Below are 16,428 nucleotides of genomic sequence, written 5' to 3'. Positions count from 1 at the left end.
AGCTACACATCCTTAAACAAGCACAAAACAGACAGTAGAATTCGTTTTAATTGTTCAAATTAAGTTATGAAGAAATGTAAAAATTATGTGCATTTTAATAATGTATAAATTATTTTATCTGAAAAATGATGGCAATTATTTTTGCATGACCTATTTAGAATTCAAGATATCTAAATCTTTAAGTGATGAAATAACCATTTCAGAATTAATGTCATGTATAAAATCATTCATGACAAATTTCTCATTCTACTAACTATTATATCTGTCCTTATGAGTTAATGAATAAACATAAGACATCCTGCTAAAACATTTTTATGAATTCATAAATTTTTTCTTTATGTGCATTAAACATTATTCAGTTCTAAAAGAATACATCATTATCATCTTTAATTAAATTTTAAAAGGAATTAATTTATGTTCCTTGTATAAAATGGCTTTTGCATTAAAAATTAATTCATCACTTATAAATTCATTTTAAAGCATTAATCTAATCTACTGTTTAATATTTTATAATTATTTTTTGAGGAAGTTTATTGTATCCTTGTGAAGAGACTAAAACCATAATAAAATGAACATCACTAAATCACTAAACAAAATTTGCTGTAGCTATTAAAAATTTAATAAATTTTATTCCTTTTTTTTCCATTAAGTGACTCATAATTTTATTATCAAATCAGTTTTCATGCTTTATGATTCATAGTTTTTTTAAAGGCAATTTTTTTCTAAGTAGAACAACACATAAATTTGTAATTAAAAATTATGTAATAAAATCTTTATTTCATCTTTCCACGAAAATATATTTATGCGAATTCATGCAAACTTAATAATTTAATCTCCTAGTTTTTTTTCTTCTCATTTTCTGAAAACATCTAAATGAGCGTTATTACACTTTATTATTGTAAGCCATAAATTATAAATTTCCGTTCAAATGAGACATTATAGCTAATTATTTAGCTATTATTTTCTAATTATTCAGCTAACAATATAGCTATTTATTTAGAACACTAAGGCTATTGACAAAACATCATCTATTTCTGTATTTTTGTAATGTTACGTAATTTTATAAACTTTTGTATGACTCATCAATAAAAATTTCCTTAAGCTGTTATATATTTAAAAATTCAGCAAAGCAATTAAAATTTAATAAGGAATTTCCGCATCAGTTTGAATTAAAAAATTTAACTTTTCGCTTTTAAGTCCCCGTGTCTCTTTAATAGCGAATTCAGCAATCAAAATCTATCGCTAGTACCACTAACGCTAGTAATTTATATAATTTACAAAATTTACATTGCTTGCTTTAATTCAGGGGTATATTGTTGATTGCTGATCAAAATCTACTTCAAAAATTTACTTTTTTAAATGAAAATAATCTTAATTACAAATGTGGATTGATAAGACTAAAACCGTATTGATACTCCAAAAATAAACTTGGAATTAAGGGGGTTTTCTGGTCTAGAGATCCGATTTAAGTCTCATTTTCAACACTATTTTTCTATAAAATGAAAAAATGCGTTATATTATGATTTCATGGTTTCATTCATCCCCTTTCCGCTATATTTCAATATTTTCCCTTCGATATAATTATAAACTAACCTATAAAAATAACAGATATATCAGTTCACGTTGTGCACTGGTGGACGGGAGTAGCTCAATCTCCATACTGTATAACCTGAGACGAACGAAACCGAAAATTGAAGGTTATGCATGAATGTACAGTACTTGTGGTTAAAACCAAAAAAATTCTGAAAAACTCTTTTTTTTTTACTAAATGGTGGCCATTTGAAAAAAAGATTACGAAAAACGGATTTTCTCTGGATTTAAACGTAAATAGAAAAATCGAAATTTTGGAAAATGTTTGATTTCTGTTGATTTTAACCATGACCACATCACTTCTCTTCAAATATCGAGACCAACCTCAAAAACGATGGAATAGTTTTTCTGCAATCCAAACGCCCAGGAAAAGAAACACGATTTTTGAGAAATCACGCTTGAAGTTTTTATAACGTTTTTCTTTGGTGTAAAATGGCTTACCATCGATCGAATCCCCATACAGCACGCCTTCCTCGAGATCATACATTTCGTTGGCGTGCACTGGCAGATATGGCTTCTTTGCTGGAGGAAGAAAGGTGGTGCAAAGCGAATTTTGTTGCTAATTTGCAAAACTCGAAAGTCGTGCAGCCAATTCGAATACCCATGACATCCATGATTCTGGTAATCTCCATGAGACATCATTAAGATCATAATTTGCAATTTTGAGCCACGTCTTAATTGGAATAGGTGCCATAGAGAAACTGTCCGAAAAAGCGAATTTGGTGATTTGTTGTTGTTTTTCCTGTTCGCACCAACATATCTTTCCAGTAAATTGCCATTTGGCAGGTCTTCGTATGAAAGCCTGGTTGCCTCCTGCGCCTTTCTTGAGACTTTGAAGATCTGAAACGGCCAGTCCAGTGATCGCATTTTTCAACTATATCAAATAGTTTCCGAACAAAATGGTTTCACCCACATGCACTCCTTATTAGAAGGTTTCGAAATATGCAATAAAAAATCGATTTTTTTTTTAAATTTAAGACAAGAAACCCTCATTATCAAAAATTTACTTCTACATGGTTTTTAAAGCATAAATAATTCAAAATTTGTTACATACTTCGAGAGGTTTATGTAGAGCTGCGTGCATATGTGAATGGAAAATGAAATTCAAAATAATGCCAGATAAAGTTGCTATGGTAATTGGAACGCTGTATTTTAACATAGATCGGAAAGCCGCTTCGAAACCATTCATCCATACATCACAACTTGATGCCTTTTCTTCTTCTTGTGTTCGTCTTCGTTTGTGCAGTTCAATCAAGAGATGTCCCAGGGGAACAAAAATGAGAACGGTAAGAATGGGCATGAAGAACAGATATTTTATCATGTGAGGTCTGCTCTCTTGATACAACGCAGACACTGAAAAAGAGTATTATTTGTTAAAAACCTTAAAATTGTTACAAGCATATTGCGTAAAATCATATACATGAATAAAACAAGTACTATATAAAATCACAGGTACGACTAAAACTAGTATTTTACTGAAAATCAGTGTTACGAATTGAACAAATGTTTTACATAAAATAACTGTTACTCGTTCAGAATTCGATAGTTTTAATGAGTTGATCATATAAAGCCAACCACCATATAATAAGTTATTTATAAACATGATATTCTAAGGAAACAATAAAATAATAGTTTAAAATTTAAAATTTTTTTGAAACATGGAAATTCGATTTAAAAAAAAGGAATTATGCTTTTTTTCTAATTATTCTCTTTTAAAAACGTAGTTCTTAAAAGAGAATAAAAGATAAAGGACTAATTCCATTCACACGTAAAACAAACAGTGTCAGGCGCATCACTTTTAACAAACGTGTGAGAATTTTTAGCGGTGATAAAAGCTTATTATGAGTTTGTAATTATAAAAGTAATATAAATTACGGTTTTTGGTTTAAGTTTTTAAAAGAAAATTTTCTTTTTAATTTCACTTTAAAACATTTTATTTTTTAAGTTTTATTTTATTATTGCTTTCTTTTAAATTTTGTGCGTGGTATATGCTTTATGTCAGAAAGTGGAGAAAATTTTACTAGATTTGAACTGAAGACAATATCTCTAAATAAATTTTACTTGAGATTAACATTTATGATAAAACTTTAATCTTCATGATAAATTTTGATTAAAACTTGACATCAGACACAGAAATCCTGTTACGATTTATTAGGGATAATATATTATGCAATTGTGTGACTATACTATAATATTACAAAAAGAATTTTTTTCTTCTATCCGGATATTGATTTTATACATTTGTGTATCAAAATGAGTAGATTTGTTGACCACTCCGTCATGGGCACCATAGTAGGTGGGCCAACGTTACTTTCACAGTAAGAAAGACAGGTAGCACAAAGGGAAAAAAAGGAAAGAACATCCATGACCTTATCCGGGATTCGAAACCGGGGCTTTTCTGACTTGATGACAGCTCTCTGACCAAGGAAAAGTGATTTATTTTTAATAAAAAAGCTTTATTTTAAAATAAAATAAATAAAAATAAAGAATAAAAAGAACTTTTTTATAAATAGTAATGTAAAAAATCACTTTTCTAAAAATAATTTCTTGAAACATTTCAAGATATATAATCTTAATGATGTCAGTTTATATTTTATGGCATCACGACGATGCTTAATGTAACTAAGTTTCAACAATGAAAAAGAATACCTAGTACTTACAGTAAAAACCCTGAACAATAGACAACATTTTTTGGAACAGTTATTAAAAGATTTCGCACAGTCACGAAAAATTATTGAGTGCCAAAAATTATCTTTACCTCAAACTGATGATAACATTTTATTAATGAATGTACTGTAAGTGATCTGTCAAAAAATTAATATTCTCTTCCTAATGTTATTATAAGGAAGAAACATTAATTGGAAATTTATTGAAATAACGGTTTTGCAATTTCTGGTTTCCGTATGAGTTATACATAACCATTTCTTCATCACTTCAACCAATTAAGGTACCCTAAAACTTTCGGACACAACATTTTAAAATTTTTAATTTAAATTTTTTTTATTTGGAGTTATGGGGGTATTTTAAACTAAAATATTACACAAAAAAAAAATATGAATAAAATTTTTTTTAGAAAATATGGGAGGAGGAACTGGTCAAAAAACCGAAAATTGACCTCTTTTCAAAATCACACAGCTTTGCTGAAATTTATTATTTTTTCATTATTTTTGCTTTATAGTACTCAAAAAAACTCAACTTAGGGAATAGAATAATACGTATTAGATATATTATTACGATTTAGATATTTTACAGTAAATATCAAAATTTATTTAGTAAAAAAGGATCAACAATTGCTATTAGTTATTTTTATTTAGCTGCAAAATATTAAATAATAGTTTAATCGATTAGACCGTAGTCTGTTCCTTAGACATGTGTATAAAAATTTTCATGCGAAATTTCAAATAATTTGAACTAAAATAATGTGAGGTATCATATTTAAAATGAAAGAAAACAGCCAAAAAATTAGCTTTCAGGAGAGGGCCAAAAAGGCACCTTTTTCAGTTAGTAGCCAAAATAAATGATTTTTTAAATCATCATAACTTCCGCTCTATTTAATATAGAAACAAAACTCAAACGGTTTTTGAAAGATAAAAATTTATAATTTTATATAAAAAAAATATACAGAAAAACAATTTTTTAGACGAAATTGGTTTTAAAAAAAACGGGTACCTAAAACATGTTATGGTATATGTATTTAATTGCGTATTTTATTAAATTCATTCATTGTATTTTATTATTTCATTTTTTCTAGCTTAATATCATGGTAATTTGACAAATTTTCTATACAGTGAAAATTTATTTATTTTCACTTTAAAACTTCAAGAACTAGAATAATTAAAAGAAGTGATTTAAGTATTTTAAAAAAGAATTTAAGTTATGTTTTAAAGCAAATTTTCTAACTACATCAATCACTTTAAGAACATATGCTACCCGAAATGTATGAAATCCCAGAACTGGGCAAAGTATGAAATTAATAAGCATTTCATACATTGTCTAGATATTCTATAGGATAAGTAATGATAAACTTACAAAGCATGAAATATTATTAGTCTACATGTTTATGAAGTATGATTACGATTTATTGATAATTGTTAAAAGTAATTTCTTGGAGCAACAAATAGGTAATATTTCATTTCATTTTATTTAGTAAGAAAGGAAAAAATTTAGTTATCTCCATACATCATTAATGATAACTATATTCATTATTATATAAACCAGCAGGGATAAATAGATCATTATCCGGTATTCCTTTTATATATATATATTTTTTATGGAGAAAATCTGTTGCCTGGTATTCTTTTATGGGAAAAAATCATTGCCCGACACTCGTGAGGGTAACTTTTAAGGTAAAGAGCTATCGTACGGTATCCCCTATCAATGTTATTTTTTATTTAACTTTATATTCAAGGGCAATTACTCGGCATTTCTTTAAGCCAATACTTCACCTAATCGGATATTATTGATGAAAGCCAAATCCCTTAAAGAAAAAAATTGTGTCTGATAAAAGTAGTTATTTATATAAAAAATATTTTTCTGAAAAATTATCTCTTGAAAAAATACTTCAAAGTAAAATCCTCAAAGTCAAAATGGTTAAAGTGTTTATAACAGTCATATTTTTTTCGTAGAATTTTTTTCTTTACTTTTCTTTTTTCGCTAGCAGTTAATGAAAACAATCTTCAAAACAGGTAAAAAAAAATCACTAAAATTTACGGGAACATACGAATATATTTGACAATATAATTTATAGAAAACAGTTTCAATAAAAGTTGCCTCTTTCCCCTAAAGTAACCTAAGATTTTCTTGTAAAAATTACTATTATTATTTATTTTGCACGCTGCATTGAAAAACTTTAAATAAAAACTATGGTTATCCAAACATTTGTAAATCAATAACATGAACTAAAAATATTTCTATCAAAATTTTTTAGTGAAATATATAATTATTAATGCAAAGTAATTCGTAACGATCACTCTTAACATGCATAATTAGTATTTATATCGCAAACTAATATTTACGCAAGTAAGAAACTAAAGTATTTTCGAGTCACTAGAAATTATAGAATGAGTGTAATAACGATGAAAATCACTAGTAACTTCGAGGAAAGCTTAATGAAATTTAGATATACTACAGTCAAACCCCGCTATAGTTAACACGGTTTATAGTGAACTCCCGGATATAGTGAACGAAATGTTCGGTCCCGTGCCTTGCTATACACGTATAATGTTATTTTTTGTGGATATAGTGAACCAAAAAAGTCAGAAAGTTGGATATAATGAACTTTTTTCTTTCTTCGACTGATTTTTTTCCTCATTTTTTTCGTAATAATTTTAAAATTTCTACTCAAAATAAATACATATAGGGAAGAGTCGGGTAGCCCCGCCCAACGGGTACCCCCGCCCACTGCCACTTTCATATGTATAGAATATTTTTTCAAGTCAATGGGCCATCGGACATTAATTGTTATATTAAAAAAAGATTATTTTCAAAGTTTCAAGTATTTATGCAGCTGGTAACATGGTAAACAATAGTTTTGAAAATATGTTGAATACAGTAGTCATGAAATTAAGAAAAATTGGTTGAATGTTTCGATTAAACTTCATTTTAATACTAAAAAAATAATTTTTTCTATACATACAGCATTAAAGTATGTAGTCTTAAGTTTAATTTGCACAAAGAAAGAAGTTTGTATGTAAAAAATTGTTAGAGTAATTACAAATTTACAAAAAAATTGGATTTCGGGTAGCCCCGCTCATATGAATGTCGGGAATCACCGCCCAATTTTATTTCGTCGATAAATGTACGGTTGCAAAGATTATTATTTTATTGCTTCAAATTTGAATGTTATATGCATTTTTAACAACAAATATATGTTTTAATATTATATGAAACATAAATTTATATATTTAAAAATGAAAAATTAAATATTTTTGAAATTTAATTGATATATCCAAATCAAATTTAATATCAAGAAATCATAAATATTATGACAAGCTATTTGCTTACTTATTTATTTTCACTTATTTGCGAACGAATCAATCTACAGAAGCATTTGAATGCAATCAAAATACAAAGTGAAATTGTAATTTTATAAGAAGTATTTTATATTAAGTTTATAAGAAGAGATCAACCAAATAAGTTTATATTGAAAAACAACTATTGTTATCAATTATTCTCACTTAAATTAAATTATTTTCGTTAAATATTTAATATAAATATATATTAATATTATAATATATTAATATACATTAATAATGATAAAAAGTATGACATTTGTTGTTATTAAATGATAGAATGCACTAAAAGTATATAAATATGTAATAAATAAGATAATTTTGTGATAAAAATGATAAATGAGGTTTATCTATTGTCAATACATTGGTCATTCTCATTTACACCTGAAAAAATAGCCAAAAAACATAATTTTTGTAACTGGGCGGGGCTACCCGACACATTTTGAAAAGAGCTGAAAAACATGTTTTTTTAAATTTCTATTTTTTTAAGTTTAACTATTCTTTTTTTTGGTTTATTCTTTTTGCATTATTTAATTAGATGATTAAACAATAGAAACATACAAAAATGTTGATTGTTACTCAGTATTATACAGGAATATAAGCAATACTCCTTAAGTGAGCGGGGCTACCCGACTCTCCCCTACCGATTTTTAAAACCATCTATAGAGGGGAATGTAACGATAAGCATTTTTGCTTGTTTGCTTCTTTTATCTCGCTTAACCATCCCTAAACAAACCAAGCTGATGTTTCCAACTCGGCAGATGATGCACCTGTAAGTTGTCAGAGGGATCAATAAGCATTTTCTGACAGAGGGAATGAGTAATTATTCATTATTGGTCAAACGGTTGGACACTAATATGTGTAGATAAGGTCCTCATTTTAACTCCATTTTGCTCTCAGTTCAGTTAAAAAAAAACTGCAAACAAGTGTCTCAAATTTAACTGTTTGGATCAGTAAACGTGAAACGTTCTCCATTGATGATAAAATGGGCATAATCAGAAAAATTGAAAATGGATGTAATCAAGCTGATATTTGCAGGGAATATAAACTATCCAAATCTGCAGTTTGTAACATGTGGAAAAATAGGCAATTAATAATTTCTGCTCATGAAAAAAATTCAAATGGCAGAAAAAAGTTGAGAAAAGCAGATCACAAGGATGTTAAAGAAGCATAACTGAAGTGGTTCAGCAATCGAAGAAGCCGCAATCTTCCAGTATCTGGACATATGTCGATGAATTTGCTAAGTGATTTTATGAGACTACTTTCATGTGCTCGAATGGCAGGTTAGACAGGTTTAAAAAGAGGAATAACAGAAATTCAGGAAAAATTATCTGATAGTCGGGAAGTGTTTCCATATCTCATGTTGAGGATTGCTCATCAGCTAAAGAATACAAATTTTTTTTGTTTGCAAGACAAAGAGTAATGAAAAATAACACATTTTTTGTTACTACATAATATTTTTCAGTCATTTATTTGCATAATGTGTAATAAAAGGGAGGAGTTTGGGAAACATTAGTTAAATTGCCTGCGTAACGGATATAGTGAACTCCCGGTTATAGTGAACCGAAATTTCAGTCCCTTGAAGGTTCACTATAGCGGGGTTTGACTGTATTAATATTTGACCATTGAACTCTCCGTTTCCTTCTGCAATCGAAAAGGAATTAGTGTTTTCCGTACCACCTTTTTCACAAGTTATTCGTTACATTTCAATTGCGTTATTGTTACGAATTTGTTTTATGTGTATAATTTTGTTAATATTATAGTTATGAGCCTAAATATATCAGACAAAGACTAAGTAAACAGTTTGATTAGAAAATTTGCAAAGAAAATCAAGTAATTCTAACGTTATTTAAAGTCAAAATAACGCCTAACGAATTTCTTATAGAAGACTCGTTTTGGCGATATTTTTGCCGATTTCTTGATAATCTTGGTGAATGGGCGTTACTTGACGACCATTTTGGAGACAAAATGATAATTCTGGAAACTTCCAATTTCAAAGAGATAGGACCAATATTTAAGGAGCTATGCAAGAATTGTCTAGAATCGTGTTGACAGTCTCAGAGATTCGTCGTCAAAAGCCTGCATAATTAGGAATGTGCATCTCAGAGATCACTATTCTGCTTGTGACTGCAATAGTGTTTTGATCTGCGAGATCACTGAACTGTCTGAAATTTCAAAAGCCTGTGTTTTGATGTAATGCGCTGTTATTTGAGCTGTAATTGAATTCTAGAAATAACTGTATTTTCTGGAAGATTCTGCTAATAAATTTTTGGAGTCTTAAGGACTGTTTCATTCATCTCCAATTAAAACGAACCCTTTTGCTCGGAACAGTAATTTTTGATCCTTCATTAGTATAATTTTATTTCATTTCAGACTGGACAATAAGTACACTAAAAATACATTTTAGAGAAGGTCATCACGGGTCACCATGCATTTTTAGTTACATATGATCCAACATTATTTACTTACTGAGAGGATTTCCAACTGGAAGATCATTGCAGTGAGCCAAAAACACGGCGAGAACGCCAGCAATTCCCAAGTTTCCAGTGATTCCTACCGTCATGATAACCACAAGGCAAAAGATGAATAGCTTTCCGAAGAAAAGTGCCAGCATGAGTTCCCAGCTGAAGTCTGAAAAATCAGCGTCAGCAAGGGTAACGCATATAATTCCTGGCATTCCAACATATGAAACAAACGCTGTAGCACCACGTTGGTCAGCAACAGATAATATCTGGAATCTTGCCACCAAGTAGCTGAAAACAAATTTACAAAACAGTTAATATTTGAAAAACGTTAAATACTTATTTCTTCTCCTTTTTTCGAGTTATCGAATTTATTTCCAGCTCATTGAATAAAAATTGCGTTTTAATAGTATTAATATACATTGTAAGAAATTAACAATCAAATTACGATATAAAGTATTGTCACTTTTGGTGCATCGTCCGCAAAATACATTTTTAACAGTAGAAGATTATACCGCAATTTTCACAGTTAAATTTATTTAATGAAAGTTGTGATTCAGTGATTTCACGGTAATAATTAAAGTAAAAATTACTCTATATCAGATTTTCTGTTCCTGAGCATGTTCCGGTAAAAATAGAATTTACAGTAAAAAGTACCGGCACCCTAAGTGCTGGTACTTTTACCGTAATTTGATCCGGAATAATCTACAGTGTAAACTTAACATTACGATTTAATTTGTAATTTTATTACTAACCACAGTTTTTCGAGAATTTTTTCAATGGCTCTATCCATCGAGTCAATAATAAGGTATGTTTATTCATTTTAATTTTGTACTAATATATCTTAGAAATAAGTTATTTTCCTCTATATTTAATATTTGTTTGAGAATTGTATTTTGTTTTATTTTAACTATAAAGTAAAATGGACTACAATGAAACAAAATTTAGCATTATTTTTAGCTAGACACAATTCTGAATGCAAAAAAAAAAGTTAATGCATCCTTTCAGTCTTGTATTTTTCTCATCTAAATATTTTTTACCAGTTTTTGGCACTTGAAAAATAACGAAACGTGAAGGTCTAACAGTATTATATTGTACCTCGAATTGAGTGATACAATGAAACACTCTAAATAATGAAATAAAATCTTTTGAGATTAATGCATGCTTCTGAATAAATGCATTCATCTGCTGAACCCACAGATTTAGAACTGTTATGCCTTTTGCATGAAATGTTTCACTTTTTAACTTAATTTAGCTTAATTTCAAATGACTGATTTTTGAGAAAAATATTTCTCTTGCAATTTGAATCAAATCTCATTTATAAGCTTTATATTATTTGCACATTGATTTTTATATTGCGCAGCTGTGTACTGATAAACAAGTGATTGTTGAGTTTTATTGTTCTCGAATTATCTTAATGATGTGGGGTTAACGGAGTACGCTTCGCACGTTTAATTAAGCACGAAAGTTAAGAAGATTTCAAGATTCTAACCCATTTCCACAGTATTAATCAAGAATTATTGAAGTTAATAATAGTCTGGCGATTTTTAACAGCTTTCGAAATAAGTGCTGTTATAAGTTCGTTAAAAGGATTTTAAAAAATATCGCAATGATTTCAAAAAATATTTGTGCTGTTTTTAATTAATTTCGAGAATTACAATTAATTTCATTAATAAGAACAAATTGAAATTTAAAAAGAATTGTACGAAAAAGCTAAATGAATTGAGAAAAAGTACTTATTCGTCTAGGAAAACAGCAAAAAATTGCTTTATGGTTATTGACGCCGATGATGCTTAATTTTGGTAATAGATACTACTGATATTATGTTAATCAGTGTTTTTAATAGGTACTTAATTTTTTGAGCACTGGCCCATTAAAATCTACCTTAAAGTGGTGATTATGGTAAGTTTTGACTGTCAGGAGTTTACCACGAGCAATAGCATTTTGTTAAATAATTCTGAATATAGTTCACTGCTGTTTAGAGGGGATGATTTTCTAAAAAACATGATTTGCTTAATCTAATAACGCAAAGCAGGTGGCAATAAATGATAATAAATTTTTAAAGAACGGAATTGTTTCAGCTTATTTGCTTCGGTAAGGGAATCATATATTGATATACATTAAAGCAAGCTGCCCTCCTTAGGTAAGAGCATGGTTCTTAGTAAAATACATGCTTTGAAAAACAACTGTTGAGGACGCAACTTAATTCGCTACAGAACGATGAATCTATAAAATTCAAATATTGTCAACCAGGTACCAAATATGTACTTGTTTAAAAAATATCTAAAGATTTATACTGTTTCCTAAAAAGTTTAAGATGAATTCTATTCTTGTTCAAATTGTTTCCTTCAAAGTATATGATCATAAACTGAAAATATAAACTCAACGCTTTTATTTTTATGATCGCTTCTTAAAATCAGTCATTCAGATATATTTTTTTTCACTTTCCTTTATCTTAGGTATTTTATTATTTCACATTTTTGATGTTTCTTAGAAATAAAAACATTCTGTTTAAATTTTTTACCGTGTTCACACATATTAAATGTATAAAATAGTTTCTAAAAATTTGAAATTTTAAAACTTTTTAAAAGTAATATTTCTTATTTTGGGGATAATTAATAAATTAAATCAAATATTAATATTAATTAAATTAACTATTAAATTAAATTTTTACTTTCCTTTAAATCAGGCATTTTATTATTCCCCCTTATTTAAATTTCTTAAAAATACAAACATTTTTTTCAAATTTTTTGCTCTGCTTACAAGTAAATATGAAAAATATGTTCAAAATATTTCAAAATTTTTTCAAAAACTTGAAATTTTAAAACTTTAGAAATGTGATATATTTTTTGGGAATAATTAAAATATTAAATTTTATAATATCTTTCAATATCAACAATTTTTAATTTATTTTAAATTTATAATAAAAAAATTTGTATTTTTTTGCAATTCTACTATTTTAATTTCATTTAAAAGAAATATACACATTTCGAATATTGAAATTTTATGTTTTTTCTGTTATTGTATTAAAAAATATACGTAACAAATATGAAAACAACAATTGAATATGTTGAAGACAAATTAAACCAAAATATGCTTCCCGATTTAATGAGGTTATTTTTTATCTATAATTTTTTAGATGAATCGATTTAAGGTCAAAAGAAATGTGAAATAACTGATCAACAATAAAATAACCTTCAGCACCACTAGATGTTGAACAGGAGGAAAAAGAAAAATTAAGTCATAAGTCTGATAAATCTACTTCAAAAGTTATAAGTCCATTTCAGATGCGAACATAATTTTAAAAAGCCCTAAAAGTTAAACAAAAATAATAAATAACTCCCTAAATGTTCGTAGTCCAAATCTCTTAAAATTAGAAAGGAAAGTATTTTTTAAACATATTTTATTCTCATTTGTTTATTTTAACCATAAAAGCAACAATAAAAAAATATTTCTTACCCGGCAATAATTATGAGATAGCACTTAGCTAATGTAGGTGCAAAAACTTCAAATGGAAACGATTCGATGAAATGTGGTTCAGGCGTCGTTAAATTGTTCTGAAATAAAAAAAGAGCACATTTTTAGCTTATTATGTAAATGTTATGTTGCTTAGCTATCGTATCGTATTAATTGCAGCCTTTGAACATTTTTCTTGCAGAGATATGTAATTACCAAACGGATATTAACACAAAAAGTATTAGTTTTGAGATCGGAAATGCATTACCTCTGATAATAATGATATCTTTAATTGTCTTGTGACCGATTTACCGTTATGTGCATAAATAATAAATGTTTTTTTTTCTTTCTATGGTCATCTATCTATTGACCATCGATCTATTTTCAATTAGACATCAATGTAACTGTATTAAATTAATTTGCAATCTCTTTAACAGTTTATTGAAATCGAGCTTGAAATAAACAGAATTCGATACATATTGTGAATCAGAATCCCTAATTGAAATTTGTTATTTATTTTTACTAATTACATATAACGTTGAATTTACTATTAAAAAATAATTATTTTAAACATTAATTTTAATATCTACTTTGAAAGATCTATTGGTAAACAAAATTAATTTTACTCAGTAATCATTTTTTAAAAATAACATTTAAAAAAATAAAGATATAAAATTATAACAAATTCGGTGAGTTCACGACCGTAATTCAGTTTTTTCGCTGACCAAGCGAGCTAATATAACTATTATATAAAATTTGTGTATGCAACACACACATGAATTTGGTCGTTAAGTTTTAAATCATTTAACAAATCTCTTTAACAGTAATTGATGATGGCATAATAATATAATCTGCACTAAAATATAATTATTGTAATGAAAAAAGTTTAAAATATTAAAAGTTTTAAAATTCTGAATCTTAAATTCGCATTAATTATTTCAACTAAACAAAAGAAAATAACCAAAAAATTCTACGGTTTCTATAAAGTGGAGTCGACTTGCACTTTATTGAGATAAAAGTTATCTCAAAATGTATTGGATAAAAGCTATCAAGAGTTAAAACTGGATTACATTTATCTCCTTCTGATTTTTATTTATCTAACAACATTAAATCTTAGCATATTGTATTATGCAAATTAAATTTTATTTGACTTGCAAGCAACCTTAAACTAAATAAGGTTAAGTGTCAAAGAAAAACTTATCTTTTTCTTCAATTTAAATATTCGCTATTTTCACGGAAGTTCAATTTGCACTTATCTTTCTTTTCTTCATTTTTTATTATTCAGATTTCACACGTTTTAAACATTTTGATAGTTTTTTTTTACAGTTTCAGCAATATTTGCTAAAAGTGGATGAATTCTGAAACATATTCATTGTTTTATCTAAAAAAATTTCTTTTTAAAAGCAAACGTGACAAAGAACAGTATTAATATAAGCAAGCTTACAATATAAATATTTACACAAAAACAAAAATTGACCTTTATTAAAAATGTTATTCATATTTATTAATAAACCAATCGATAAATTCAATACGCCTTGTGTAACTAATCTAAAAGTTACGCTGTGTGTTTCATAAATAATTTTCTTAATGTGTATTATACATTGGGGGATCGCAAGGTAATATTTATTAGAAGAAAAAGTATGTCATCAAAATCTAACAAATCACAGAAAGATCGGCTGTTGTAAATAACACCGAAACTTATTTCATTGCGAAAGATAACGAAGAGGGGGGAGATTAAACGCCTTTATGTTTTAACCTGAAATCAAGCAATTTTAATTTTTTGTACACTCACCTTCCTTAGTAGTGATTTGACAGATTTCGAAAAACCTTTTTACTTTTTATCACTTGAATATTATTTTACGACTACAGTGTGAATACTTTTTTGTATTCATTTTTCATAAGAACTATAAGTTGTTGTGGCTGTAGTTCCGTTACGTCGCACTAGAGTTGCTCAATGGGCTATTGGCGACCGTCTGGGAAACATCCCTGAGGATGATCCGAAGACATGCCATCACAATTTTGATCCTCTGCAGAGGGGATGGCTCCCCCGCTTCGGTAGCCCGACTGCCTGCACGCGAAGTCGAGCACTTTACGGTAGAACAATTTAACGAGGACCACAATACCGCACACCCTCGGTCCCTATGCAGACTGATCCAAGTGGTTACCCACCTGCACACTGGCAGCAGCCAGTGATGCTTGATTTCGGTGATCTGCTGGGAACCGTGTCTTAACGATCAGTCCACTGCGGGACTAAGAACTATAAAATTACATGTAAAGGGTCTTTAAACAACCTGCAAAAATATCATTTTTATTAGCTTTGACCACGATTCAAAAAATTTTAACACTTTTAAAAAGAACTCCAAAATATATATCCTACAAATATATCCTACAAAGTTAGCCTAGAAGAGTTATAATTTTTTGACATTTATCTCTGCAGCAATTTAGCAGCACAAACTTTTAGTGAGGTGCCATTTGTACAATGAGGAAAAAATTCTGGTAAAATTACCGTATTGTATAGTAAAAACATTTATTGTAAAAAAAAAATTATAATTTTGGCACTAAAAACCAAAATACATGGTATTTAAGCCATTTATTCAATAATTATGGTAACGGTAAACCATTATTTAAACCATTTATTCAATAATTATGGTATGGTAATAATTATGGTCATTATATGGTAACGGTTTACCGGAAATTCTGGTTTTCAAAATTATATTACTTATTATTACACATTTAGTAAAAAATACGACAAATTGAAAATTAAATTTAACTGAATGAATGTTTCTTGTGTCATGCCTCTAATGTATCATGTTAAACTTATCAAATTTTACCATATTTACCTAATTTTATCACAAATTATAAAACCATATTTTATTATTAATTTTACTAATACTATTAGCAAAGCGTTT

General features: G+C 28.1%; 1 protein-coding gene across 3 annotated transcripts in view; it reads right to left on the bottom strand.

The window, feature by feature from the left end:
- The window catches only part of LOC107441690 (lysosomal cholesterol signaling protein), a 65,199-nt gene that overhangs the window by 26,760 nt on the left and 22,011 nt on the right, over positions 1 to 16,428 (bottom strand). For all 3 annotated transcript variants that reach the window (XM_087168166.1, XM_087168165.1, XM_087168167.1), the window contains exons 2-4: positions 13,523 to 13,620; positions 10,071 to 10,354; positions 2,645 to 2,943 (exon numbers count right to left, since the gene is read on the bottom strand). In XM_087168166.1, the coding sequence (XP_087024292.1) occupies positions 2,645 to 2,943; positions 10,071 to 10,354; positions 13,523 to 13,620 (681 nt within the window). The remainder of the gene's footprint in view (positions 1 to 2,644; positions 2,944 to 10,070; positions 10,355 to 13,522; positions 13,621 to 16,428) is intronic.

The sequence above is a fragment of the Parasteatoda tepidariorum genome, chromosome 7, assembly GCF_982258835.1.
Source record: "Parasteatoda tepidariorum strain Cologne lab strain chromosome 7, Ptep-v5.0, whole genome shotgun sequence".
In the NCBI taxonomy this organism is placed as follows: domain Eukaryota; kingdom Metazoa; phylum Arthropoda; class Arachnida; order Araneae; family Theridiidae; genus Parasteatoda; species Parasteatoda tepidariorum.
The sequence above is the reverse complement of the archived record's forward strand: the minus strand, read 5'-3'. Positions and strand labels throughout refer to the sequence as shown.